The sequence below is a fragment of the Maylandia zebra genome, linkage group LG12 (genome assembly GCF_041146795.1).
Source record: "Maylandia zebra isolate NMK-2024a linkage group LG12, Mzebra_GT3a, whole genome shotgun sequence".
In the NCBI taxonomy this organism is placed as follows: Eukaryota; Metazoa; Chordata; class Actinopteri; order Cichliformes; family Cichlidae; genus Maylandia; species Maylandia zebra.
The window spans coordinates 20,955,747-20,980,651 of NC_135178.1; the positions used below are offsets into that span (position 1 = coordinate 20,955,747).

Sequence of the window (24,905 nt, forward strand, 5' to 3'; positions counted from 1 at the left end):
CCAAGGTATTGTGGCACTAACACCACTGACGTGGACCCGTGGTTGGTGTGGTTCAATAGGTAGCCTTTAGGGTCTTTACTCTTTTTTTTTTTTTTTTTTTTTTTTTCACCACAAAGGAATAACGGGCGGATGGAATATTGTCGTCATTTGTGTGCATTTTGACTATTTTGCTATATACACCAGAAATTGAAATTGACCCTTACAGTCAAAGCTCCGGGAAATAATGCCTCTCACCATGTACGCCACGAGACGTTTGGTTGCCGAGGCAACGCAAAACACCGTTTACGGTGAGTTTCAGAGCTCGAAATCGCTGCCGACATGATGATGTTAACTAATGGTAAATAGGTGGATAAAATATTGTGGAAAAATATGGTGCACGACGATTTACGAGTGGAGTGGATCCGACAGCGGGTGTCTGCTGGGTTTAATTTAAGGAAATGTCCCGACTGTTTCGATGAATTGCTCAGTCGGAGAGATGGAGAAGAAGAAGAGAAAATTATCCGTTATTTGAACTTCGTCTCCGAGGAAGACTCTCCATCGTGTCTTCTGTTTTTCAAAACTGTTAGAGAGGAAGAACGTGAAGTAGAAGTTCCCGTCGGTAAGTCCTGGTGCTTGTGCCCTCACTAGGGCTATCAGTCACCCGCAGGTCAGAAAGCCCAGTGTCTCTGAAAGCTAATTCAAGTTTGCAAAAGTGAATAAAGTTTCGATGAACCCGTATCCTTTTACTGTATTGCTTTTGGGTTAATGTAGGATGTTTTTACTGGTACCTTTTACCATGTTTCAGCATACTCTCAGAAAGTTTATTACTTATGTACACTCAACAAAAATATAAACGCAACACCTTTGTTACTGCTCCCATTCCCCATGGGATGGACGTAGAGACCTAAAATTCATTCCAGATACACAATATAACCATCCCTCCCAAACAGTGGTCACAAATCAGTCCAAATGTGTGGTAGTGGGCACATCTGCCATATTGAGATAATCCATCCCACCTCACAGGTGTGCCACATCAGGATGCTGATCTGACATCATGAGTAGTGCACAGGTGTACCTCAGACTGCCCACAACAAAAGGCCACCCTGGAATGTGCAGTTTTTTGCGCTATTGGGGGTCTGGGGACCCAGAACCGGTCAGTATCTGGTGTGACCACCATTTGCCTCATGCAGTGCAACACATCGTCGCATGGAGTCTATCAGATTGTCAATTGTGGCCTGTGGAATGTTGGTCCACTCCACTTCAATGGCTGTGCGAGGTTGTTGGATATTCGTGGGAACTGGTACACGCTGTCGTATACGCCGGTCAAGCACATCCCGAACATGCTCAATGGGTGACATGTCCGGTGAGTATGCTGGCCATGCAAGAACTGGGACATTCTCAGCTGCCATCTGCCCTGAACAATGTGAACCATGATTCATCCGTGAAGCGCACACCTCTCCAACGTGCCAGACGCCATCGAATGTGAGCATTTGCCCACACAAGTCTGCTACGGCGACGAGCTGGAGTCAGGTCAAGACCCCGATGAGGACGACGGGCATGCAGTTGAGCGTCCATGAGACGGTTTCTGACAGTTTGTGCAGAAATTGTTTGGTTGTGCAAACCAATTGTTCCAGCAGCTGTCTGGGTGGCTGGTCTCAGACGATCTTGGAGGTGAACCTGCTGGATGTGGAGGTCCTGGGCTGGTGTGGTTACACGAGGTCTGCGGTGGTGAGGCCGGTTGGATGTGCTGCCATATTCTCTGAAACGCCTGTGGAGACGGCTTATGGTTGAGAAATGAACATTCAATGCACGGGCGACAGATCTGGTTGACATTCCTGCTGTCAGCATGCCAATTGCACGCTCCCTCATTGCTTGTGGCATCTGTGGCATTTTGCTGTGAGACAAAACTGCACATTCCAGGGTGGCCTTTTGTTGTGGGCAGTCTGAGGTACACCTGTGCACTACTCATGATGTCAGATCAGCATCCTGATGTGGCACACCTGTGAGGTGGGATGGATTATCTCAATATGGCAGATGTGCCCACTACCACACATTTGGACTGATTTGTGACCACTGTTTGGGAGGGATGGTTATATTGTGTATCTGGAATGAATTTTAGGTCTCTACGTCCATCCCATGGGGAATGGGAGCAAAAACAAAAGTGTTGCATTTATATTTTTGTTCAGTGTAATTTAACAACGCTGTGGACATTTGGACCGCAAGACAACATCTAACAATAATGTTTACATTACCAGAAAAGAAAACTGGAGATCCTGAGCCAGGTGGGGCAGAGAACACCACCGACTTCATTACAAATGATGATAGGGAAAGTCATGTGAGATCAAACTTTAAAACTGATATAATTATTAATGCATTATTGATTGAGAGGCTCAAGATAGTTAAGGTTTAACATATTTCTGGTTTGGTGATTTCAGAGGACTGAGATAAATCTGGTCTATCACACTGAGCTTCACGTAGCTGTCAACCAGTACCCACAGAGATTTTTGAAATCTTGTGTCTTCTACTTTCTCAGGAACACAAAGGGTGAGATGCCAGTTCCTCATCGTCATACTTAAACATGTTCAAGCCTCTTATTTGCTCTCTTTAGGGGTCACCACCCTGGATCACCTGGCTCCATTTCCCCCTATCCCTAGCATCTTCCTCTGTCACACCAACCCTCTGCACATCCTCCTTCACTCCATCCACAAATCCTCCCTGTGTTTTTGCTCTTTTCCCTCTTCCTGTCAGCTCCATATTTGACATCCTTTTCAGATTAAATCCACTATTCACTCTTCAAATTCATTCTTCTGCACATGTCCAAACCATCTGAGTTTTGCTTCTCTAACTTTATTTATCCTTCTGATGTACTTATTTCTAATCTTGTCACTTCTAATGTTCCATATAAAAAAGCAATAAACAAGATACTGTGTTGTTGTATTATAAAACAGAGACTATTGTTGAACCACTGGACATGAATGAGGTCAATATCATGATGCCCTCGCTGTTTGACATCGGCATGCATTGTGGAAACCCTCTTCAGGTGCTGCAAAGCAAACTTGCCCATGTAAGAAAAATAAGAAATACAACTGATCAGGAGCAACTTTTGTTAGTAGGACTGAAAGTTGATGTCACAGCAGCATACTAGCTTTTAATCTTATTATTGTATATGGAAAAACATCAGATTTTCTAATGAATATTTGACTGCATCTCCTCTCAGGTCTATATACCCATGCTTACTGCCAACCAAATGGCAGTAGCTGGAGCAGGTGATCAAAGTGAGGAAGTTTCTCATCAGGAGAAGATGAATGGGAAGAGTGAAGCAAATGAAACAAAGAGTTTAGTGAAGCCAAGTGGGCAATTTATTATTCGTGATGAGTTGCTCAACATAACGCATAAACATTTGGGACTGCTGAACACGACTCTCCAACACCTTCAGCTTGAAGGTTCGTTTAATTACTTGAACCAAGGGCTTGCTATTGTTAAAGGCAACTCACCATGATTTTTAATTTTTATTAGAGTATATAGATTTGCAAGCAAATGCTTTTTCTTCTCTCAGTTTCCAAGCAAGAGTATCGACTAGTACTGATAAATGTCTACAGGACATTAGTTATTTTTTATGCCCATTCACAAAAAGTGATTCAGTCTAAAAGCATTCTACATGTCACAGATGGGATTTTACTGCACATTCCTGAGCTGGAGTTGGAAGACCTGCCTTCGAATCCAGAGATGGTAGAAAGCTTGGAGCAGTGCTTGATGAACTGGCAAACGCAAATAACCATTGTTATTGAGGAGCAGAAAAACAAAAAACCACAGGTTTGTAATTGTAATTTCGTGTTCTGAGATTCAGTCCAGGAACTAAAGCAGGAGAAATAATTTTTCTGCTAAATTTATGCAATATTGTCAAGAATTTAAGAAATACCCATCGACCTAAAAGGAAAACTTTCAGTTAAAGAATGTCTCAACTGCACCTGGTGACATGCAGTCGCTAGACTCAATCATTCACTCTCCATTTTCCTCCAGGCGCCTGGTCCTTTGGCTGAGATAGCACTTTGGCAGGAACGTGCGTCTGTCCTTAATGCTCTGAGTGAACAGCTTAATCATGCTGCAGTAGGGAAGATCGTGGAGGTGATGACCAAAGCAGGTGCAGGCATTGTTCTTACACTGGAGGGAGCGATTGCTGAACTTACTAAATACCGTTTGGAGTCAGATGAGAATTTACGCTTCCTCAAGACACTAGAAAGGCATTTCATGGTAAGAACATTATTGCTGACTATAAAAAAAAAAGGTAGTTACATGAAACTAAAAGGTTCCATGAATCTATAAATTTTTTGCAAGGACAAAAGGAAAAGGAATCAAAAGAATGATTGTGGATCTGTTGTGTTAACTTCTCCTTCACTTTTATCAAAGCTACCATTGTCTGTTTCAGAATCTGGCTACTGGAGCAAATTTTGGTGTGATCTTGGAGACCATCCCTCCTTTAATGGAGAGCCTGCAAATTGTATGGATGATCTCCTACCACTATAACACGAACGATTGTATGGTCCCCTTAATGGAGCGAATTGCCTGGCAGCTGTGTGAACGTGTGACTCAAGCCATAGATGTCCACACGCTGTTCAAGTATATGTGGACCCATTTACATATTCTGAGACTTTTTAATTTATAGTAAAACCAAATTTATTGTTCAGTAGTCAAACAGAATCATTTATTCAAATGTGATGTTTTCTTGTGTCAGTATAATAGTGTGTTGTGCCTTAAACAGAAACAACAGGGGAGTTGCCAAATCCAAGGTCTACGAAGCTAAGCAGGTTTTAAGTCAGTGGAAGACATCCTACTTTGAGAGGCGTGCTGAAATTGAGCAATTGAGCAAGGCTTCACGTTGGGAGTTTGACCGTAAGAAACTGTTTGAGAAGACTGATTACATGGCTTCTGTCTGCCAGGATCTGTACAATGTTTTGCAGGTTGGTGTGAATATTTATATGTATAAAATACATATATAATTCATAAATACTGACCTCTCACACAATATCTGAAGATTTGAATGTGTAAAATAAACTTCAGATTTTTATTTCTCATGTGTTTGTGTTGGGTAGATTTTGGAGGAGTTTTACAATATCTTTGGCCCAGAGCTATTGAGTGTGACAGGTGACACAAAACACATTGATGAAGTGCACCGCACAGTGGAAAATCTGGTTGTGCCCCTTGAGGAGGCCGTTTTTAGTCCTTTCAACATCTCTAAGATGAGCAGCTGGAAAATGATCATGCAAGACTTCAACACGGCAGTTCAGGTGGGTTTCAGATATTGCAGAAGCTGTTTGGTTGTTCTAAATGCACAAAGTAATTAAACAGCTTGGACAAATATAACTGTGCAATATTTCAAGCTGAATGCGTGTGTCTGTTTAGGCTATTGAGGCAGAAGCGATGCACTTTATTGATGAGTCTTTTAAGACACTGCACTCTTCAACTGATGCCTTTGACATGCTGCTGAAGTTTAAACACATTCGCACCAGAGAGGTCATCAGTAACCATCTGATGAAAAAGCTTGACGATATCTTGGAGCAGTACTGCAAGGAGGTAATATGCTATTGAATAAAACATGCTGGCATCTATTTAACATTAAAGTTACTGTTAAAATCATTTTGAAGCTTCAGCTGAGGAACAGTCCACCCAAGACAATGTGACTTAAGTTGGTGAGCATGTGTGTATAAAATAATGCTACAGCTAACTAAAATCTACTAACAAATGACATTTATTCTTTATACCTTTGATCTGTCAAGCTTTGGCTAACTTATCCTTATAAAATCTCGACGTAAACGTTTCATAAAGGTAAATACTAAAGTTTTGTAATTTATGTGAGTGACACGTCATTTTGTTGGTGTGGTTGTAGGTGGACAGGACATGGGAAATTTTTGAGACAATGAAAGACAAACCACCGTTAAATAAGAATGAGCCTCCTGTGGCTGGGGCAATCAGATGGGCACGATTTCTATTCCATCGCATCAAATATGCCATCCTCCCCTTCTTGAAAGTGCCGGAGATGTTGGACTGTGAAAAGAACAAAGTGGTGAGTTATTTCAAAACGCTTTATGTCACCATTAATGTTAAACTGTTTATACACTAAAATGCTTTTTAAAACAACTTTCTGTGATTTTCTTTCTTTCTTTTTCTTTTCTTTCTGCTGTAGTTTGCTCAGGCCATAGAGAAGTATGTAGAAGTGGCAGAGCAGCTGAAGGACTATGAGGCAGCAAAATATGAAAGCTGGATGGCGGAGACAGAACATAATTTGCCTTTGCTAATGAAAAAACCCATTTTGGCCATGGTTACCAGTAAAAACTCAACTCAAACAGAACTAGTATGTGTCTTTTGCTATTTCCTCATAACTGTTGTATCTTATATTGTGTGTTTGTGAAGGTTCTCTTATATTGTGTGTTAAGACTCTCTAAAATTCCCTGCATTTTTCTCACTTTAAGGACGTCCCACCACCTGAAAGTTGCACACCAAAGGGTTTGCGATACATTGTGAACTTTGCTCCGGAGATCAAAGAAATAATTTCTGAGGCTTACAGTCTTGAAGCCCTGGGCTACACTGTGCCTGATCTAGCTCAAAATGTTGCACTTCAGGAAAACAAATTCATCAGGTGATGAGACTCACCCGTAACTGACTAGAAAACTCAAAAACCAGTACTTGATCTCCTTTCTCTCTTGAACTGTTTCGTCCTTCATCTTAGGTATGTCAGTGATCTGAGCAAGCTTATCAACCGCTATCACTCTGCATTGGACAGTTTGAATGAAGCACATGTCGTCATGCTGGCTCCACATATAAAAGTAGTCAGAAAAGGCATCAGTTTGGGATTCAAAAGACTCAACTGGAATTCCTTGGGTACTATTCATACAAAGGCTGACATCTCTGTTTATGCTTGCTGTCAGATGAAATTACTTTTGTATAAAACTGAAATCTGCTAATGTTTGGTTTTAGGCATCCCAGATTTCATCAACCAAAGCCTTCAGACTGTAACTAAGTTTGAGTTTGTCGTCAATCAGATTCATGAACATGAGAAGGCTATTGATTCTAAGTTGCAGTCCATGATGATGGCCAACTTACTGAAATTTCCATCACCAGATGCCTCAAACGACTTACCAGGTAGATGTATTAGAAGTATACTATTAGTTTACTGGAAATAAAGAATTTGTGCATACATTATTTTAATAGTTTCATATTTTTTCCTAAGCTATTAAGGGGTTCTGTGAACACATTGAGCGAGAGCGAGTCAAAACTGTGACGATGCTTGCCAAGAAGTATGCTGACATTGGAGTCCTTATAACTAGAATAGAACAGCTGAGTGTGGAAACCAGCACTGGCAGAGCCAAATGTATGGTAGATTATTACCAACACTGGGAACACAGAATACTGGACACTCTTACAAAGATGGTGCAGAGGTAATGAGTAATGGTTTTGAGCCTGCATAGATTGTGAGTGGTAATAATCACCACATTTCTAACAAGTAGAATGCTGTTAGTCTTAACCATTGCAACATCTGTCATGTTTGTTTTCATATTCAGAAACATTCAGGCCTTTAATATAGCGCTGATGGGAGATAAAGCTCTTTTTCAAATCACCGCCATCCTGTCTGCACCTAAGATTGTGTTGCAGCCCCAAAGCAACGAGATCTACCGCCTGCTCGTGCAGTGTATCACAGACTGTGTAGTTAGCACCAAGGTGGGCTCATCACAGTGTTTTGTTTAGTCTTTTTGTCGCTGCATTAAAAAAATAAATGATTTTCAATTTACCACTAATAATATATCTTAACTTTGGATTTATTTTTGTGTTCAAGCAATTTGTGCGTTGGATGCATGGGACCTGCATTAAGTGCCCTCCACAACATGTGGGTGCTGAAGATAAGCTGGTGACATTTAATTTCTACAGTGACGTGTCCCAGCTTCCTCAGATCAAGGAGAGCTGTGTAACTGTATCTCAGAACATCCAGCGTCTGCTTTTCTCCATCGATCAGTACCTTTACCACTGGAAGCGCTATCGGGTTCTTTGGGAAAAGAACAGAACCATTGTCAATGAAAAGTTTGCTGCAAGGAAGCCGTCCTTTGTCATGTATGATTATAAGCTGCAGTCCCTTGCTCGTATCAAGCAGGAAGTGATGCTCGAGCCTCAGTTTAAGAATGAGCACAGCGTATGCCTAAACCTGGAGCTTCTGGCCCACACTGTGAGCGAAATTGCTGAAGCCTGGATCAGTTCACTTGGTAGCTTACTCAACAAGCCTGCTAAAGAGGACATCTTTAACTTGAGAGATGAATTCATGGTAGTTAATCATAATACACAGTTTGTGTTTACAGTCTTTATCCTAAATATTCTTTGGCTTTTATGTGATTTATCTTTTTTGTGATTATTTTGTACAAAAGCAACTGTCTAAGAAGCTGAAACAGAGTCCTGACACTTTTGACGACCTGAAGTCTGTCCTTGGCACCATCTCAGCCATCAAGAACATGTCATTAGAAGTGGAGATGAGAATCACAGATATCCAGGAACAATACAGAACACTGGCCATGTATAAAGTGGAGGTACTGTGTCTTTTTACAGAGAGAGAGTGTGTGATCAGTTTGTCTGTCTGTTAGCAGTCTGTGCAACTCACTTTTAATTTTTTCAGTATGACTCCCTAGAATGTCACAATGATGCCATAATATTTTACAAAATCACACACTGCAGGGATATATTTTAAAATCTCAAGTTTTATAACTTATAGAAGCCAAAGACTTCAGTCATTTCTGTTCCAATCACATGGGTGGAAATAGGAAAATGTTCAATTTTAGTATGTAATGCTTCAAGGTTATGGGTTAAAGGTCAGGGTTCTGCAAATTAGGAAAAAGTTTATTTGAGTTCGGATCATATAGTTCTTTAAACTAAAAAAACATTTATTTCAATATAACATTATATGAATTCACAATGAAAAAACAAAACAAAAAATACTACACTAGTTTTCCATATTAATATTGATATCAGCACAAATGATCTATGAAAGCAATGCCGGTGACATTATTGGGGATTTCTATATTACCGATACTAACATCAGCATGGAGTAATAAAAAGAAAATAAAACATCAACATTTCTTTGTATAGCCCTTGCCCTTTGGGGGGAGGCTCTGAGTGCTCTTGTATAAAACCTCAAAAGTGATCTTGTTTCCCATTTTAAAAAGTTTATGTCTTATGTGCTTTAGGCAGGTGAGGATGAATGGGAGCTGGTGGCCTGCATTGGCCAGATGTGGAGTGACCTTTTCATAGAAGCCAGACAAGTAGACCGAAGTCTGAAAGACATCAAGAAATCATTTACTGTGGTAAGATATCAATCCCATACAATGTTCTTAAACCTAAAAATAAACAGAAATGTTCTTGTCTTACATTTATGATTGCCACACTTGTCTCCCATCCACACACCCAAAGATCACAAAGGAGAATATCGAAGAGTTCAAACAGGAGTTGTCTGTGTTTGCCGAAAGCTTCAACATGCATGGTCCTGGAGCTGTAGGAGATGATTTGGAGAAAGGTACTTGGGCACTTAGATGAATGCTGCTGTTGCTGAGTAGAGAATAGTAGTGCATGGTAAATGTTGAAATGTAGTGGAGCAAAAAGCCCGTGTCACTTTTATTTTTGCAGGACTGGCCATTATGGGAAAATACGAGGCAGATCTTGCAAAGATTGTAGCAGGTCAACAGGAAATAACTAATGCTGAAAAGCTGCTGGACTTGTCAGTCACCACTTTCCCAGAAGTTCTGAGCATAAAGAATGACATGAATGGCTTGAGACAGATATATGATATATATAAAGCTCAGCAGGTGGGATATGCTTGTAAAACACCAGTGCATAATACACATAAATGTGATCATTAAAATTTTTTTAAATTTTTATATATATATATATATATATGCTTGTCCTGTCATCTTGCAGGATGCAAAGACACAGTGGTCTCAGACCTTGTGGATAGATTTAGACATCCAGCTGCTACAACAGGGCATTGAGGGTTTCATCAAACGCTTAAGGCTGCTGCCCAAAGAAGTGCGGGCCATGCCTGTGGCCTTTTTCCTAGACGGACGCATGAAGGAGTTCAGAGAGTCTCTGCCTCTTTTACTGGACCTGAAGAATGAGGCCCTCAGAGACAGGTCTGTCTCAAGATTGATACTAGTGAGAAACCAGAATGAATATAATACCCCCCCAAAATTTACAGTTAATAACGTAGCTGGATTTGTTTTATTGTCACTTAGGTTTAAATTTATTGCTCCTAGCGGATTGTTCTGCAATACGCATAATATTGACAATAAGTAGAGTATTAAATACTCTACTTATTTAGATGTAAACTTTTGAATTCACGTGTTCAAATTATCTATGTCCAGATAAAACAAAAAAACTGAGAATAAAAATGTCTTTATATTCAAGGCACTGGAAGGAACTGATGGAAAGGACTGGCACCAGCTTTGAGATCAACCCTGAAAGCTTCACACTGGAGAACATGTTTGCTATGGAGTTGCACAAATATGCAGATGTCATAGGCGACATCGTCACCTCGGCTGTAAAAGAGCTTGGTATTGAGAAGGCAGGTTCTCTCTTTTTTAAAAACATTCTCAAAATGGAATAATCTGCCAGTTCTATCAGTTCATCAGGGAAATGACAGTTACTTCTAAAACATGTTATCTGTATCTGGTTCCAGGGAGTAAAAGGAGTGGTAGAGACCTGGGAAAACATGAAGTTCAATGTTCAGCCCTATTTCAAAGGCACTCAGGAACGTGGCTCCATTCTGGGTGCGGTGGATGAGATCTCACTGAATGTGGACAATGATGTCATGAACTTACAGAGCATGGCTGGCAGCCGCTTTGTTGGACCCTTCCTTGGTACCATACAGCAGTGGGAAAAAAATCTGTCTGTTATTTCTGAGACTATTGAGGTGAGTAAGACTGGCCAAATTTTCCTTCACCCTTAGGCTGATCCACAAAATACTTATAGGAAAAAAAATACGTCTTTCACAGGTCTGGTTGCTCGTGCAGAGAAAATGGATGTACTTGGAGAGCATATTTATAGGAGGAGACATTCGCTTGCAGTTACCTGAGGAAGCAAAGAAATTTGATAACATTGACAAAAGGTTTAAAGACGTAAGTGTTGCTATAATATTGGTCTTAAAAAATTAAAGTACTTTCTTCTAGACTTGTCAAAATTACATCTCTCTTTGTTTGTGTAGATAATGAATGACACAGTGAGGAATCCAAACATTAAGCGCTGTTGCCTGGTTCCCAACCGGCTAACAGACCTGCAGGCCCTGAGTGACGGTTTAGAGAGATGCCAGAAGAGTCTTAATGATTACCTGGACTCAAAGCGACATGCATTTCCTCGCTTCTTCTTCATCTCTGATGATGAACTGCTCAGCATTCTGGGGAGTAGTGACCATACCTGTGTCCAGGAACATATGATCAAGGTATTTGGCAAGTACAAGCGATGGTGGAGTGGTAGACAAGACCTTAATTTTTCAAAGTATAGATAGGGAGGCTCATTGTTTCCAATGTGTGTTTTTTCTTTTGTCTCACAAGATGTATGACAACATAGCATCTCTGAGATTTGACGTGGATAGCAATGGAGAGACAGTAGTTGGAGCCATGGTGTCTGCTGAGGGTGAGGTGATGGAACTAAGACAGCCTGTCGCAGTGGAGGGCAGGGTGGAGGAGTGGATGATGGGGGTGCTACTGGAGATGAGGAAGACTAACAGGCTCATCACAAAGGAAGCGATCTTCCACTACTGTGAAGACCGGAGTAGGTATGTGTAAATAACATGCACCAGAGAAAGAAACCGCTTGTGTTGTTATTTTTTTTTTTTTTGAATATTTTCGTACTAGCCAGGGGTTTTTTAGTCCTCATCAATCAAAATGTTTGTTTCGAAACACACAAGGTCATTTCTGATGGTTGGCATGTCTTTGTCTTGAGCAAACTCTACAATACCAAGGTGATACTGGCCAATGTATATGCCCCCAATGTGGATAATATTGAGTGCATTTTCTCTTTATTGCCTGATCCGAGCTCATACTCTCTAATACAGGGTGGGGATCTTAACTGTTGGCTCCCCAACCCCATAACTTTAAGTAAATCTCCATCGTTTGTTCAGTCCTGTCTGTCTAATTGTGGTGTCTTTGACACCTGGCACTGTCTCAGTCCAAACTCAATTTTCTCACAGGTCCACCATACCTATTTTAGGATTGATTATTTTATTATTGATAATCAGTGGCTTTCATCGGTCCGCCCCTGTGACTACCAGAGCATAGTGGTGTAGGATCATAATTTTATAAAATTCAGCGAAAAAACAACAACAATCTTTTGTGTTTCAAACGAATACTACAAATGAATCTTCTAACCTGATTATTTGGGATACATGAAAGACGTTTCTGAGATAGCAAATAATTTCTTATTCAGCAAACATGAAAAGGCCAATACAGAGCAACTTGAATTACCCAACCAAATTAAAGAAATGCTGTATTTTCCCTCCACTGAGACCTGTGGGTATGTCCCCTCCTTACATGCGGAGAAGGCATTTGACTGTGTGTAGTGGGAGTATCTATTGTTACAAAAATTCTACTTTGGACCTAAATTTATTTATTGGATAAAATTGCTATATTTCTTCCCTAAAGCCTCAGTCCTTTTGAACTTCCAACGGTTACAGCCCACCAACCTCCAACAATGAACCTTGGCAAGGGTGTCCTTAAGCCCACTACTACTCTTTGATTTTGCTATAGAACCATTGGCTATCACACTCTGAAGCTATGCAGATGCCTCAGAGATTTGGAGGATAGGAGTTGTGCATAAAGATCTCCTGGTCTTCCTAGTGGATCTATACCTTCTATGTTGTCAATTATCATTCAGTTTGGCCAGGACACATTTGGAACTTACATAAAAGTGAACTCTTCTGGGTAAATGGAGGAGAGTCTGGGCCAGGATACTCAAACTTCCCATTTAAAATAGCAGAAAACCAATTCACATATCTGGGCAAAACTGTTACAAGGAAGTACAAATTTTCTTACTTCACTAAATAATACAAAACAGTTTCTGACACAGTGGTCCCCCCTCAGCTAAAACTCTGTTAAAATGAACGCTCTTATTCAATTAGCAATAACAGCTAATCGTTCCACCTGGTGTGGAAATATTTAGCAAAGTTCCATCGCTACTCTTTAAGTTTCAACAAGGAAGGGATTCTCTTTCTCTCTCTCTCTCTCTTTAAATATATAATTTATTTATGTATGTGGATCGTCATTTATTTATATGTATATAATTATATAGAATATATACATATAATTCTATTCTTATTCTATATTATTTATTCTACATATATTTCTCTTTTTATGTAATCCGGCTTGAGGATGGGGTTAATTTTTGGGAAAGTTGTGGAGCATAGAATTGCACACCTTACCTTAACTATGTTACCTCAACAATAATCAAGTCTAGTTTTGTTCATTCTTAGAATTGAAGACCACTTTGCATTCAATGCTTTTTTGGATTTCTTTCTTCACAAGCTCTGCAATGTTGTCTTTTCTATTGTGTTTGTTATAAATGTGTGCAAATGTTCTGTTTGGTTAAACTTAATAAAAATATCTTTGAGAAAAAAAGTTTTTGATATTCGCTAAGAGGCACAGTGATGACACGTTTGTGACCGAAAGAAGTGCCTGAGTGTTTTTGCCAATGTCTGCGTGTGCAAGTCTGGCCCTCAGGTAATCTGTCATTGCAATGTTTTACAGGGTGGATTGGATGTTGCTGTACCAGGGCATGGTTGTACTAGCTGCTAACCAAGTTTGGTGGACCTGGGAGTTAGAGGATGTCTTTAAAAATGTGAAGAAAGGAAAGAAGCATGCACTTAAGAACTATGCTGAGAAAATGCACAAACAGATTGATGAGCTGGTGTCACGCATTATTCAGCCTTTGAAGAAAAATGACAGACGAAAGCTCAACACTGTGCTCATCATTGATGTCCACGCAAGAGACATAGTGGACAGCTTTGTGCTAAAAAGGTAAACTTGACTTTTGCAGGTTTGAACATTTGTTTGTGGCAGTGTGTTTTAAATAGTGAAAATAATAAAAGAACGACATTTAAAGTTCAGTTTCCTTCCAGCATAATGGATGCACAAGAATTTGAATGGGAAAGCCAGCTGAGATTTTACTGGGTCCGGGAAGATGACAACTTATTTGTGCGCCAGTGCAGTGCATCTTTCTCCTATGGCTACGAATACATGGGGTTGAATGGGCGGTTGGTTATAACCCCACTGACAGACCGGATCTACCTCACTCTCACACAGGTCTGGGATATAAGCAAATTTTTAATACCTAAGCATGTACATTTTTTCGACTAAAACATGCCTGTCCATGTGTATTTGGGATGAAGGCACTGTCCATGTACTTGGGTGGAGCTCCTGCTGGACCTGCTGGTACAGGAAAGACAGAGTCCACCAAGGATCTGGCTAAGGCTTTGGGCCTGCTCTGTGTTGTTACAAACTGTGGTGAGGGCATGGACTACTTGGTAAGAAGCTTTTCTGGGATTTAAAAAAGTGCAGTCATCACTTGTCATCACTCTAGCTTTTTACGTGAATGTCCTCTCCCTTTGTGTCCAGGCAGTGGGCAAGATCTTGTCTGGCCTTGCACAGTGCGGAGCTTGGGGCTGCTTTGATGAGTTCAATCGTATCGATGCCTCAGTGTTGTCAGTGATCTCCTCCCAAATCCAGACTATCCGCAATGCTCTCATTCTACACCTTAACAGGTTTTATGTAAGTCTGTTTAGTTATGTGGGACCAGCAGTGTTGGTCAAGTTACTTGAAAAAAGTAATCAGTAACTAATTACTGATTACTTCCCCCCAAAAGTAATCCCATTACTTTACTGATTACTATTTTCAAAAGTAATTAATTACTTAGTTACTTAGTTACTTTTTAAAAACACGATTTACAACCTGAAGAGGTGATAAAGCGATAGATCTTTCAGCCCAATTCTACTTTTTCTACATAATCCATCATACAAAATGTAATCAAATGGAAAAGTCTCTTTTTTTAACTTGTTTTATCAGTTTTAATCTTTTAACTTTATGCATCAAGCAAAAATTTAATTATATGCAACATTCCCTGACTTGAATAAATTAGTTTAACATTTAAACCTATTTTCTGCACATTCCAGCACATAAAATAAAATATTTTTTGTGTTTACACTCACTCTTTCAAATAGATGCAAGTAAAACACAGGAGAACATAAATAAAGTCAAAGACTCAGCGGTGCTGTTGCTCTATTTTCACCTGTAAAGCAGGACTGCGGTAGGCGGAGGTTTACCCTGGTGCAGGTGTGCCGCGGTCAGTTGAAGAATCCGCGACTTCCTCTGTGAGTTTCCCATTACGTCATGGCGCACTCGGTGCTTGCTTGGAAGTTTAGGGTTTTTTTTTCGCTGTAAAAAGAAGTTTTCTTCCCACGCACAATGGACGCTAATGTTTTTGTCACTTTTTATGGAATCAAACTCAAAGTAAGGTCAGTACTTCCACGCTTTAAACGCTGCACGCTCATACTCTCTCCCACAATCGATATGTGATCCATTGTTGATCTGCAGACAGCTGTTGTCACTAACGGCGCACTCGCTTACGTCACTGTCGTGAGACATTCTCGCAAAAAATCACGGTTTTAGTAACGCAGTAACGCAGCGTTCCTACGGGAAAGTAACGGTAATCTAATTACCGTTTTTGCAATAGTAATCCCTTATTTTACTCGTTACTTGAAAAAAGTAATCAGATTACAGTAACATGTTACAAGTAACGCGTTACTGCCCATCTCTGGGGACCAGTAATAAATATATATTTTTCATGTATGCATTATATATGTATTACACCTAAACACCTTCCATCTCCCTATACGCATCAGTTTGAAGGGCAAGAGATCAACTTGGATGACCGCATAGGAATTTTCATCACTATGAACCCTGGTTATGCAGGACGTACAGAGCTGCCTGAATCCGTCAAAGCTCTCTTCAGGCCTGTGGTGGTCATTGTGCCGGACCTGCAGCAGATTTGCGAGATTATGCTATTCTCTGAGGGTTTCCTAATGGCCAAGGTACCACATGCACCCATGAACTTGCATTTGATTTCATTTGCACATGCTGTCAGCTGTACTGCAAGAAATGCATCATAAACTATGTACACGCACAGGTTATATTGTATTACTTTATATTGTTAAATAGTACAAAAAATGCATATGAAAATAGATAACTTGGAGATTTTGACTTTTGACTGATAATAGTGTTATTAATGTGTCTCTACTTCTGTTCTTTTCAGGTGCTGGCAAAGAAAATGACCGTACTTTATAAGCTGGCTCGTGAACAGCTGTCCAAGCAGTCTCATTATGACTTCGGCCTGCGCGCTCTCAAGTCTGTCCTAGTGATGGCAGGAGAGCTGAAGAGAAGCTCACCTGAGCTGAGCGAGGTACAGAAAAATAACAAATAAAACTTTTTCTTTTTTTTTAAATTGACAGAAAACCAAGTTGCTATTTGTGACTTCTCAGGTAAAAGTTGAAGGTTGATTTATCCTAGGAATATGTTGGACATTTGTAAAGGTTACCAAATGCTCGATTTGTCCTGTATCATCCAAAATTTCTTTTTTTAAGATGACACAGAGAATGTAAGATAGAGGTGCAAATCTTATATTTGTTTATCAATAGTTTAATTCTTATTATTTTACACAAAAGTTGGAGCTGTTATTTGTACTGAAAACTGTCCTTCATTAAACTATTGTTACATAGCCCCCATGTTCAAAAAATATTTGTGTGCAACAATTTTATAGGTTCGTTTTTTATTTTTTCAGTATTTTCAATACTGAAATATTATGAAGTTGATGTATAAATGCATAAATTCTTTTTCATTTATTCCGTCGTTCAGTTCATGTATTTATGTCTATCCCTCTGACAACAGGATGTGGTGTTGATGCGGGCTCTCAGGGACATGAACCTACCCAAGTTTGTGTTTGAGGATGTCCCTCTGTTCCTCGGGCTGATCTCAGACCTGTTCCCTGGGCTTGATTGCCCCCGTGTTCGCTATCCCAACTTCAATGATGCTGTGGAACAGACCCTGGAGGACAAAAAATATGTCATACTACCCAACCAGGTGCAAAGTCTCATATTTGATGTTGTCTATCAATTTCTAGCAAAGTTTTGCTGTTTAAATGTGTCAACAGTAAACTGTTGCATCCATCTGTTGTTTCAGGTGGATAAAGTGGTGCAGATGTATGAGACAATGATGACACGGCACACTACAATGATTGTGGGTCCAACAGGTGGAGGAAAATCAGTGGTGATCAACACATTATGTCAAGCTCAGACAAAGTCAGTTTAACTTTACATCGTCTCTCTGATCTTTTGTGTGAACAGTAGTAACTTTTAATCTATCTCACCATCAGAATGGGACTGCAAACCAAACTGTATCCTCTGAACCCTAAAGCCATGAGCGTGATTGAACTTTATGGTATTCTGGACCCAGACACGCGAGACTGGACTGATGGGATTCTATCCAACATCTTCCGTGAAATTAACAAGCCTACTGACAAAAAAGACAGGAGGTAGACAATATTTTTAGAAGGCATGTAATCATCCATTTAGGATAACAAGAAATCATTTCTGTAAATCACCTGCTCTTTGACAAACAGGTACATCCTGTTTGATGGGGATGTGGATGCTCTGTGGGTCGAAAATATGAACTCAGTGATGGATGACAACAAGCTTCTGACTCTAGCCAATGGAGAAAGGATCCGTTTACAAAGTCACTGTGCTCTGCTGTTTGAGGTTTGTCTGAATTTCAAGATTTCTGTTAGTAGAATACAATTGCCTGGATTGTGCCTCAAAGAAAGCTTAATGTAAGAAAACTACCCACACAGGTTGGAGATCTGCAGTATGCTTCCCCAGCTACTGTTTCCCGCTGTGGAATGGTATTTGTTGATCCTAAAAACCTGCGATATACCCCATTCTGGCAAAGATGGGTGAACAGCAGACCTGATAAGGTTTGAGAAACAAAATCACTGTTTAAAATGCATACTTCTCTAGACTTTTAAATACTGTTGTCTCTTTTTTTTGTCTAGGAACAAGAAGTGCTTAATAGTCTGTTTGAGAAATATGTCCACAGCTCTATTGACATGATTGTGGATGGTGTTGTTGATGGGAAACAAGGAGAGAAACTTAAGACTGTTGTCCCCCAGACAGATCTGAATATGGTAGGATAATCTCATCCACTGTAAATGCTCCTTTGCACTTGATTGTATTTAAATAAGAAGAAATGAATGGAATTAATGGTATAGTCTCATAACCTGAACTTGAACTAACTATGCATGATATGTGTGTTTAGGTCACTCAGTTGTGCTTAACACTGGATGCACTTCTTGAGAGTGAAAACAGCACTCCCGAAGTCCTGGAGTGTTACTTTCTGGAAGCTCTGTACTGTTCACTTGGGGCTACATTGCTGGAGAGTGGTAGGATCCAGTTTGATGAGTTCATCAAAAAGCTGTCCTGCCTACCTACAGTTCATGATGAGAAAGCCCTGGCTGGGCCTGGCGAGATCCCAGGTAAAAGGGGACGATTTCTTCTTATTTTATGGTGAAAATGACCATTCATTCTCTTGGGTTTATAGTGGATTGATTAATGATTTATGGAGAAAAAAAGAACTATGATAAACCTTTTTCACAGGTATTTGTGCCAGTTTTTAAACTGTTTTACTTAATATTGTTAACGAAGTGACTTCATCCATATAGGATGCCTCCCAACCTTGTATGATTTTCACTTTGATGGAACACAGGGGAAGTGGGTTCCCTGGAATTCTCTGGTCCCCAAATACATCCACAGCCCTGAAATGAAGTTCATTGATATCCTAGGTAAAGGTCTTGTCTGTATACTGTGAAAACTGGGCAACATAGGTGTAAATACATGCATCATGAATTATACATTTCTGCCTTGGTACCTTCATTCTCTCTTTAGTGCCAACTATTGACACAACAAGAACCAGTTGGATCCTGGAGCAGATGGTGAAGATAAAGAGGCCGCTGCTACTGGTTGGAGAGTCTGGCACTTCCAAGACTGCCACTATTCATAACTTTCTGAAGAATATTAATGCAGAAACAAGTGTAAGTTGTACATCTTACTGTACACACAGTATGTACATATATTTCTTTGTCATATGGGTTTAAATGTCTTTCTTTCTGTTCCCAGAGTACTCTTGTCATCAACTTCTCCTCCAGAACAACATCATTGGATCTGCAGAGAAACCTCGAAGCCAATGTGGAGAAAAGGACTAAAGAGACCTATGGACCTCCCATGGGGAAGAGACTCCTGATCTTTATGGATGACATGAATATGCCAAAGGTACCTGTTTTAAGTAGTCTTTTATTCTTTAAAGTGCGATAGTGCTTACATGTTTGAAATGACTGTAATACACTTGTGCAGGTGGATAACTATGGCACACAGCAGCCTATTGCGCTTCTAAAGCTGCTTTTGGATCGAGGAGGCATATATGACAGAGGAAAGGAGCTTAACTTCAAAATCCTCAAGGATCTTGGCTTTATTGCTGCCATGGGAATGGCAGGAGGTGGGCGAAACGAGGTGGATCCTCGCTTCATCTCACTCTTCAGTGTCTTTAGCGTCCCCTTCCCTACAATGGAGTCCCTCCACCTTATCTACGGTTCTATTTTAAAAGGCCACACCAGAGTGAGTACCTCTTTCACATATAAATCAAAACATATTGAAATCTCAACCATCTGCATCACTTTAATTCTCCAATTTGTACGTGATAAAACATTTTAGCTGTTTGAGGACACCATACAGAAAGTTTGTGATCAGGTCACGTCCTGCACACTGGAGCTCTACAACACCATCATCAAAGATATGCCACCCACTCCCTCCAAATTCCACTACATCTTCAACCTGAGAGACCTGTCAAGAGTGTACAATGGACTCACCCTCACCAAACCGGACAGGTCTAATCTAGCATATTCACTCTTGTGACAGACTGACAGAGGTCTGTGATCCTAAATGTCTTTCCTTTCTCTGACTTACAGGTTTTTGACTGTAGCCCAGTTTGTACGTGTGTGGAGAAATGAGTGCTTGAGAATCTTCCATGACAGACTCATTGATGAAACTGACAAAGCTTTGGTAATATTTACTAATAATATTAGCAGATGTTTAATGTGAATTCTCCTTTTTAATGACTAAAGGCTAAACTGTCTTTCTCCTGTCTTCCTCCACTAACCCCCAACGGGTCGTGGCAGACCTCTCCATGAGACTGGTTCTGCTTGAGGTTTCTTCCTGTTAAAAGGGAGTTTTTTCCTTCCAACTGTTGCAAAAACACTTGCTCAAAATGGATCATGGATATTATTGTTGGGTTTTCCTCTGTTTTCTTTGTGTTATTGTAGGATCTTTAGCTTACACTATATAGCGCCTTGAGGCAGCTTTTGTTGTGATTTTGCACTATATAAATAAAATTTGTTAAACTGAATTTAATTAAAAAGGCAAATACTAAGTGGGTAATTGGTTCCATGTTGGATGTAACAATAAGACTCAAAATCTACTGATAGATACTGATACTGAAGATGTGTGTTTTTTTCCCCAAGGTCCAAAGGCACATAAACAACATGACTGAGGAGCATTTTAAGTCAGACATGGAGGCAGTTATGAGAGACCCAATTCTTTTTGGAGACTATAGGACAGCCCTCAGTGATACTGAACCAAGGGTGTATGAGGACATACAAGACTATGATGCTTCAAAAGCCCTGTTTCAGGTAAAGTTATTACCTTAACCCAAGTGGTCATATGGTTAGATTGATTTGTTTATTTGTATGTTTGTTATCAGAGTTACTCCAAAAGTATAAATGAGTTTGCGTGAACATTTTAGCAGAGGTGTGGCTTGGGCCAGGAGATATTTCTGTAAGGATTGTCTGCTAATGTGAGCTAGGACAATATTTAGTTTTCACGTTGTATCTTATACATACCAGGTTAAACAAATCTTGATGTTTTCAAGAAAATATTACAAACTATTCTGGGGGAAAATGTTCATCTTGGTGGAGGTGTGGGGTCTCAGACAGAAAAGTGAAGTAATACTGCTGGTTTGATTCACTGGGATGAGCAGCCAACCACATGCTGCATGGTGGAGAGTGGCTGGCCCGTGTTCAAGTCTGAACTGTGGCCATTTGCTGCATTTCTCTTTCTCTCTCCCTCCACTTTCCTGTAGCTCTTCTCTGTAACTGTCTTATAAAGTCAACAAAATAAAATAATGTAAGAGTATGTTTTGGCATTTGTTATAGTTGTTATACTCCTTTAACAGATCACTGTGTTATGTAATTCTGCAGGAAATCTTAGAGGAATACAATGAGAGCAAATCGAGGATGAACCTAGTGCTCTTTGACGATGCTCTGGAACATCTGACCCGGGTTCACCGCATCATCCGTATTGATCGCGGCCATGCTCTGCTTGTTGGTGTGGGGGGCTCTGGCAAGCAGTCCCTTACCAAGCTGGCTGCCTTTGCTGCTGGCTGTGAGGTGGTAAAATTCATGATTGGTGTGGCGAAGGGCAAATGACTGTCACTAACAAGTGTCATATACACTAAAATTACATTTTACTAACATGTCTTGGGATGTGAAAGCTGCAATCTTGTAACTGTAAGGCTACTACATGAGGGCTTTCAATGTTAAGCAGTGCTAAACCTTCTTCACAAATACATTTCCAGCTTTAGATTTTTGGATCTGCTTTCCCCAGGTATTTGAGATAACCCTGAGCAGAGGATACAGTGAGTCTAACCTCCGTGAAGACCTAAAAACTCTGTACTTGAAGCTTGGCATTGAGAATAAGAAGACCGTGTTTCTTTTTACTGATGCTCACGTTGCTGAGGAAGGCTTCTTGGAGCTCATTAACAACATGCTTACCTCAGGTTGGATATGACTATAATCTCCTGACCTCCTCACTCTCTATTTATCTCTCTTAAAAGCTACAGCTGCAGTGCTCTCACCATGCACTCTATTTATAGGCATTGTTCCTGCATTGTTTCCCGATGATGAGAAAGAATCCATTCTCAACCAGCTTCGAGACGAAGCTCTTACAATGGGATCAGATCCCTCTAAAGACAGTGTGTGGCAGTACTTTGTCAACAAGAGTGCCAACAATCTACACATTGTTTTAGGCATGTCTCCAGTGGGAGATACCCTGAGGACACGCTGCAGGAACTTCCCAGGTGAAATATTTGGTCAGGCTTCAATTGACTTAATATAGTTTATAAATTAGTTTTATTAACCCGACGTACTTCTTATTTCTCCCAGGACTGATGAACAACACTGTAATAGATTGGTTCCTTCCATGGCCTCCGCAGGCATTACTTGCAGTAGCTCAGTCTTTTCTTGGTGTGTAATTAAACTTACTTCTATTATATGTATTTGTCGTGGAAAATGTTTATTTTAAAACAGGTGTTTCAGTAAGACAGTTGAAATGTTATATTATTATTGTCCTTCCACAGGGGAAAGTCCGATGATACCAGATGCACACTCTGCAGCTGTTATAGATCATGTATGCATGGTCCACGGCTCTGTGGATCACTACAGCAAGCTATTCCAGCAAAAACTCAGACGCTGCAACCATGTAACTCCAAAGAACTACTTGGACTTTATTAACACCTATTCCAAACTCTTAGAGGAAAAAGACCAATTTATTCTCGGTGAGGGAATGAAACCTGTTGTAAATGCAGGGTTTCTGTTGGAGTTAGTGTGCATTAGAGACCGTTAATGTGTCTTCTTCTGTTCTAGCTCAGTGCAAGCATCTGGAGGGAGGTTTGGATAAACTGAAGGAAGCCAGTGAACAGCTGGCTGAACTGAACGTCAAGCTGGCAGATCAGAAAGTTGTCCTGGCTGAAAAGTCCACGGCATGTGAAGCCCTGCTGGATGAGATTGCCGCCAACACAACAGTAGGTTAGTAAACACTTGCCTGCCGTATGGCCTTCATTAATACAGTATCCTGTAGTCTTCAAATGGAAATTAAGTGCAGTTAGTTCAAACCACTTATCAATAACTTTCTTTTCTAGCTGAGGAAAAAAAGGTTCTGGCAGAAGACAAAGCTAAAGAGATTGAGGAGCAAAATAAAGTCATAGCTGTTGAGAAGAAAGAAGCTGAGAGTTCCTTAGCTGAAGCTCTGCCAGCATTAGAGGCCGCACGTAATGCCCTGCAAGACCTGGAAAAATCTGATGTAACAGAGATCCGGTAAACTGTGCTCCTTATGAAGAACATTCTTTTCATTCTGTTGTAGAAATACATTACATGTAAGTTACATTTGGCTCTTGGATAACATAAACCCTGAAAAGGAATACTGGACAGTGCAGAGCGGTTCATTTTCAAGAGACCTTAATGAGTCGTCATTGATGCACAGCCATTGCTTATCATGACAATTAAGTCCTCTTTTAATCAGTGTTTTCCCTTTATCGGCTTTTTCCTGTTGGTCCAATGTGAAGATCATTTGCCAAGCCACCCAAACAGGTGCAGGTGGTTTGCGAGTGCATCCTGGTGTTGCGTGGCAACAAAGAAATCAGTTGGCAGTCAGCAAAAGGGATGATGTCAGAAGCGAACTTCCTGCGCTCCCTGATGGAGATGGATTGTGATGCGATCACTAACAACCAGGTCAGGACAGTCAAGGGTAAGTTGAATTTACGTTGAGTACAAAAGTAAAAACAAGTAATGGTGCTAGTATACTGTGCAAGAGAGTGCTAATTGAATTTGACAGATGCTCCACTTTTTGTTTTCTTCTCTTTCTGGCTAGGCTATCTAAAGAACCTCCACACAAGCTTTGAGGAAATGCAGGCCATCAGTAAGGCCGGCTCAGGAATGCTCAAGTTTGTCGAGGCAATCGTGGGTTACTGTGATGTTGCCAGGGAGATAAAACCCAAAAGAGAAAAGGTTATTAAGTTTATTAAATCGCCATTGAATTTTCCTGTTTTGGACGAAACACAGCTTAAACTGATGTATTGCCTTCTTATTTTCAGGTGGCTCGCCTAGAGAGGAACTTCTTTCAGAGTAAGCGGGAGCTGGAGTGCATTCAGAATGAGCTCAACAACATCCAGAAAGAATTGCAGACTCTTAGTAAGAAATACCAAGCTGCTATTTGCGAGAAGCAGCAGTTGCAGGAGGAGGCTGAGGTGATGGAGAGGAGACTGATAGCTGCTGACAAACTCATCTCTGGGCTGAGCTCTGAGAATGAACGGTGAGGTTGAAAAACATGCAGCACTTACTAACCAACCCTTTAACAGGTTGATTTTTAATTTTAAACCCCCTGTTTTTTCTTTTCCCCCCCTGTCTCTACCAATTATTTTTCACCCCTTCTACATACTCCCAACTTAGGTGGACAAATGATTTGGAGGGATTGAAGCAGCGGCGTGTGCGTCTCTTGGGTGACTGTTTGCTTGCTGCTGCATTTCTGAGCTATGAAGGGGCATTCAGCTGGGACTTCAGGAATGAGATGGTATACCAAAAGTGGGTTAAAGATGTGCAGGAGAGAGGCATCCCCTTGAGCCAGCCTTTCAAAGTAGAAAACCTTCTTACTGATGAGGTCGAAATCAGCAGGTGAAGTTGTTGCGTAACTTGCTAATAAATGCTGTACAATCTGACTTTTCTCTATCAAATAATGACAATTAGTATGCTAATTAATGGCCTAACTATGTGTCTACCCTGTGTTAGATGGGGCTCAGAGGGTTTGCCTCCAGATGAATTGTCCGTGCAGAACGGGATTCTCACAACCAGAGGGAGTCGATTTCCCATGTGTATTGACCCCCAGCAACAAGCCCTCAACTGGATTAAGAAGAAGGAAGAAAACAATAACCTCAAGGTACGGAAAGATTTAATGCTCATTGATGTTCTGGGATGACTGCTTTATG

At 40.5% G+C, this 24,905-nt stretch overlaps 1 protein-coding gene across 3 annotated transcripts in view; it reads left to right on the forward strand.

Moving 5' to 3' along the window:
- Positions 1 to 102: 102 nt before the first annotated feature.
- Positions 103 to 24,905, forward strand: part of dnah10 (dynein axonemal heavy chain 10) — a 31,124-nt gene continuing 6,321 nt past the window's right edge. The window contains exons 1-61 of one of the 3 annotated variants that reach the window (XM_076890857.1): positions 103 to 598; positions 2,235 to 2,314; positions 2,415 to 2,523; positions 2,928 to 3,043; positions 3,197 to 3,422; positions 3,647 to 3,792; positions 4,000 to 4,230; positions 4,406 to 4,596; positions 4,739 to 4,937; positions 5,070 to 5,264; positions 5,380 to 5,550; positions 5,864 to 6,040; positions 6,161 to 6,328; positions 6,447 to 6,613; positions 6,704 to 6,855; positions 6,952 to 7,116; positions 7,205 to 7,412; positions 7,536 to 7,692; positions 7,808 to 8,287; positions 8,388 to 8,546; positions 9,201 to 9,317; positions 9,424 to 9,526; positions 9,637 to 9,815; positions 9,928 to 10,139; positions 10,414 to 10,574; positions 10,689 to 10,918; positions 11,001 to 11,123; positions 11,210 to 11,443; positions 11,556 to 11,779; positions 13,746 to 14,015; positions 14,117 to 14,300; positions 14,387 to 14,521; positions 14,613 to 14,765; positions 15,896 to 16,084; positions 16,306 to 16,452; positions 16,938 to 17,129; positions 17,229 to 17,347; positions 17,422 to 17,580; positions 17,668 to 17,803; positions 17,896 to 18,018; positions 18,097 to 18,228; positions 18,360 to 18,576; positions 18,763 to 18,882; positions 18,986 to 19,131; positions 19,217 to 19,369; positions 19,451 to 19,711; positions 19,808 to 19,980; positions 20,062 to 20,155; positions 20,614 to 20,781; positions 21,349 to 21,537; positions 21,755 to 21,926; positions 22,023 to 22,226; positions 22,312 to 22,392; positions 22,506 to 22,703; positions 22,792 to 22,953; positions 23,067 to 23,241; positions 23,490 to 23,671; positions 23,795 to 23,931; positions 24,018 to 24,235; positions 24,373 to 24,594; positions 24,709 to 24,856. In XM_076890857.1, the coding sequence (XP_076746972.1) occupies positions 370 to 598; positions 2,235 to 2,314; positions 2,415 to 2,523; positions 2,928 to 3,043; positions 3,197 to 3,422; positions 3,647 to 3,792; positions 4,000 to 4,230; positions 4,406 to 4,596; positions 4,739 to 4,937; positions 5,070 to 5,264; positions 5,380 to 5,550; positions 5,864 to 6,040; positions 6,161 to 6,328; positions 6,447 to 6,613; positions 6,704 to 6,855; positions 6,952 to 7,116; positions 7,205 to 7,412; positions 7,536 to 7,692; positions 7,808 to 8,287; positions 8,388 to 8,546; positions 9,201 to 9,317; positions 9,424 to 9,526; positions 9,637 to 9,815; positions 9,928 to 10,139; positions 10,414 to 10,574; positions 10,689 to 10,918; positions 11,001 to 11,123; positions 11,210 to 11,443; positions 11,556 to 11,779; positions 13,746 to 14,015; positions 14,117 to 14,300; positions 14,387 to 14,521; positions 14,613 to 14,765; positions 15,896 to 16,084; positions 16,306 to 16,452; positions 16,938 to 17,129; positions 17,229 to 17,347; positions 17,422 to 17,580; positions 17,668 to 17,803; positions 17,896 to 18,018; positions 18,097 to 18,228; positions 18,360 to 18,576; positions 18,763 to 18,882; positions 18,986 to 19,131; positions 19,217 to 19,369; positions 19,451 to 19,711; positions 19,808 to 19,980; positions 20,062 to 20,155; positions 20,614 to 20,781; positions 21,349 to 21,537; positions 21,755 to 21,926; positions 22,023 to 22,226; positions 22,312 to 22,392; positions 22,506 to 22,703; positions 22,792 to 22,953; positions 23,067 to 23,241; positions 23,490 to 23,671; positions 23,795 to 23,931; positions 24,018 to 24,235; positions 24,373 to 24,594; positions 24,709 to 24,856 (10,668 nt within the window). In that variant the 5' untranslated portion in view covers positions 103 to 369. The remainder of the gene's footprint in view (positions 599 to 2,234; positions 2,315 to 2,414; positions 2,524 to 2,927; positions 3,044 to 3,196; positions 3,423 to 3,646; positions 3,793 to 3,999; positions 4,231 to 4,405; positions 4,597 to 4,738; positions 4,938 to 5,069; positions 5,265 to 5,379; positions 5,551 to 5,863; positions 6,041 to 6,160; positions 6,329 to 6,446; positions 6,614 to 6,703; positions 6,856 to 6,951; positions 7,117 to 7,204; positions 7,413 to 7,535; positions 7,693 to 7,807; positions 8,288 to 8,387; positions 8,547 to 9,200; positions 9,318 to 9,423; positions 9,527 to 9,636; positions 9,816 to 9,927; positions 10,140 to 10,413; positions 10,575 to 10,688; positions 10,919 to 11,000; positions 11,124 to 11,209; positions 11,444 to 11,555; positions 11,780 to 13,745; positions 14,016 to 14,116; positions 14,301 to 14,386; positions 14,522 to 14,612; positions 14,766 to 15,895; positions 16,085 to 16,305; positions 16,453 to 16,937; positions 17,130 to 17,228; positions 17,348 to 17,421; positions 17,581 to 17,667; positions 17,804 to 17,895; positions 18,019 to 18,096; positions 18,229 to 18,359; positions 18,577 to 18,762; positions 18,883 to 18,985; positions 19,132 to 19,216; positions 19,370 to 19,450; positions 19,712 to 19,807; positions 19,981 to 20,061; positions 20,156 to 20,613; positions 20,782 to 21,348; positions 21,538 to 21,754; positions 21,927 to 22,022; positions 22,227 to 22,311; positions 22,393 to 22,505; positions 22,704 to 22,791; positions 22,954 to 23,066; positions 23,242 to 23,489; positions 23,672 to 23,794; positions 23,932 to 24,017; positions 24,236 to 24,372; positions 24,595 to 24,708; positions 24,857 to 24,905) is intronic. The other 2 variants (XM_076890858.1, XM_076890859.1) reach the window with 2 other exon arrangements.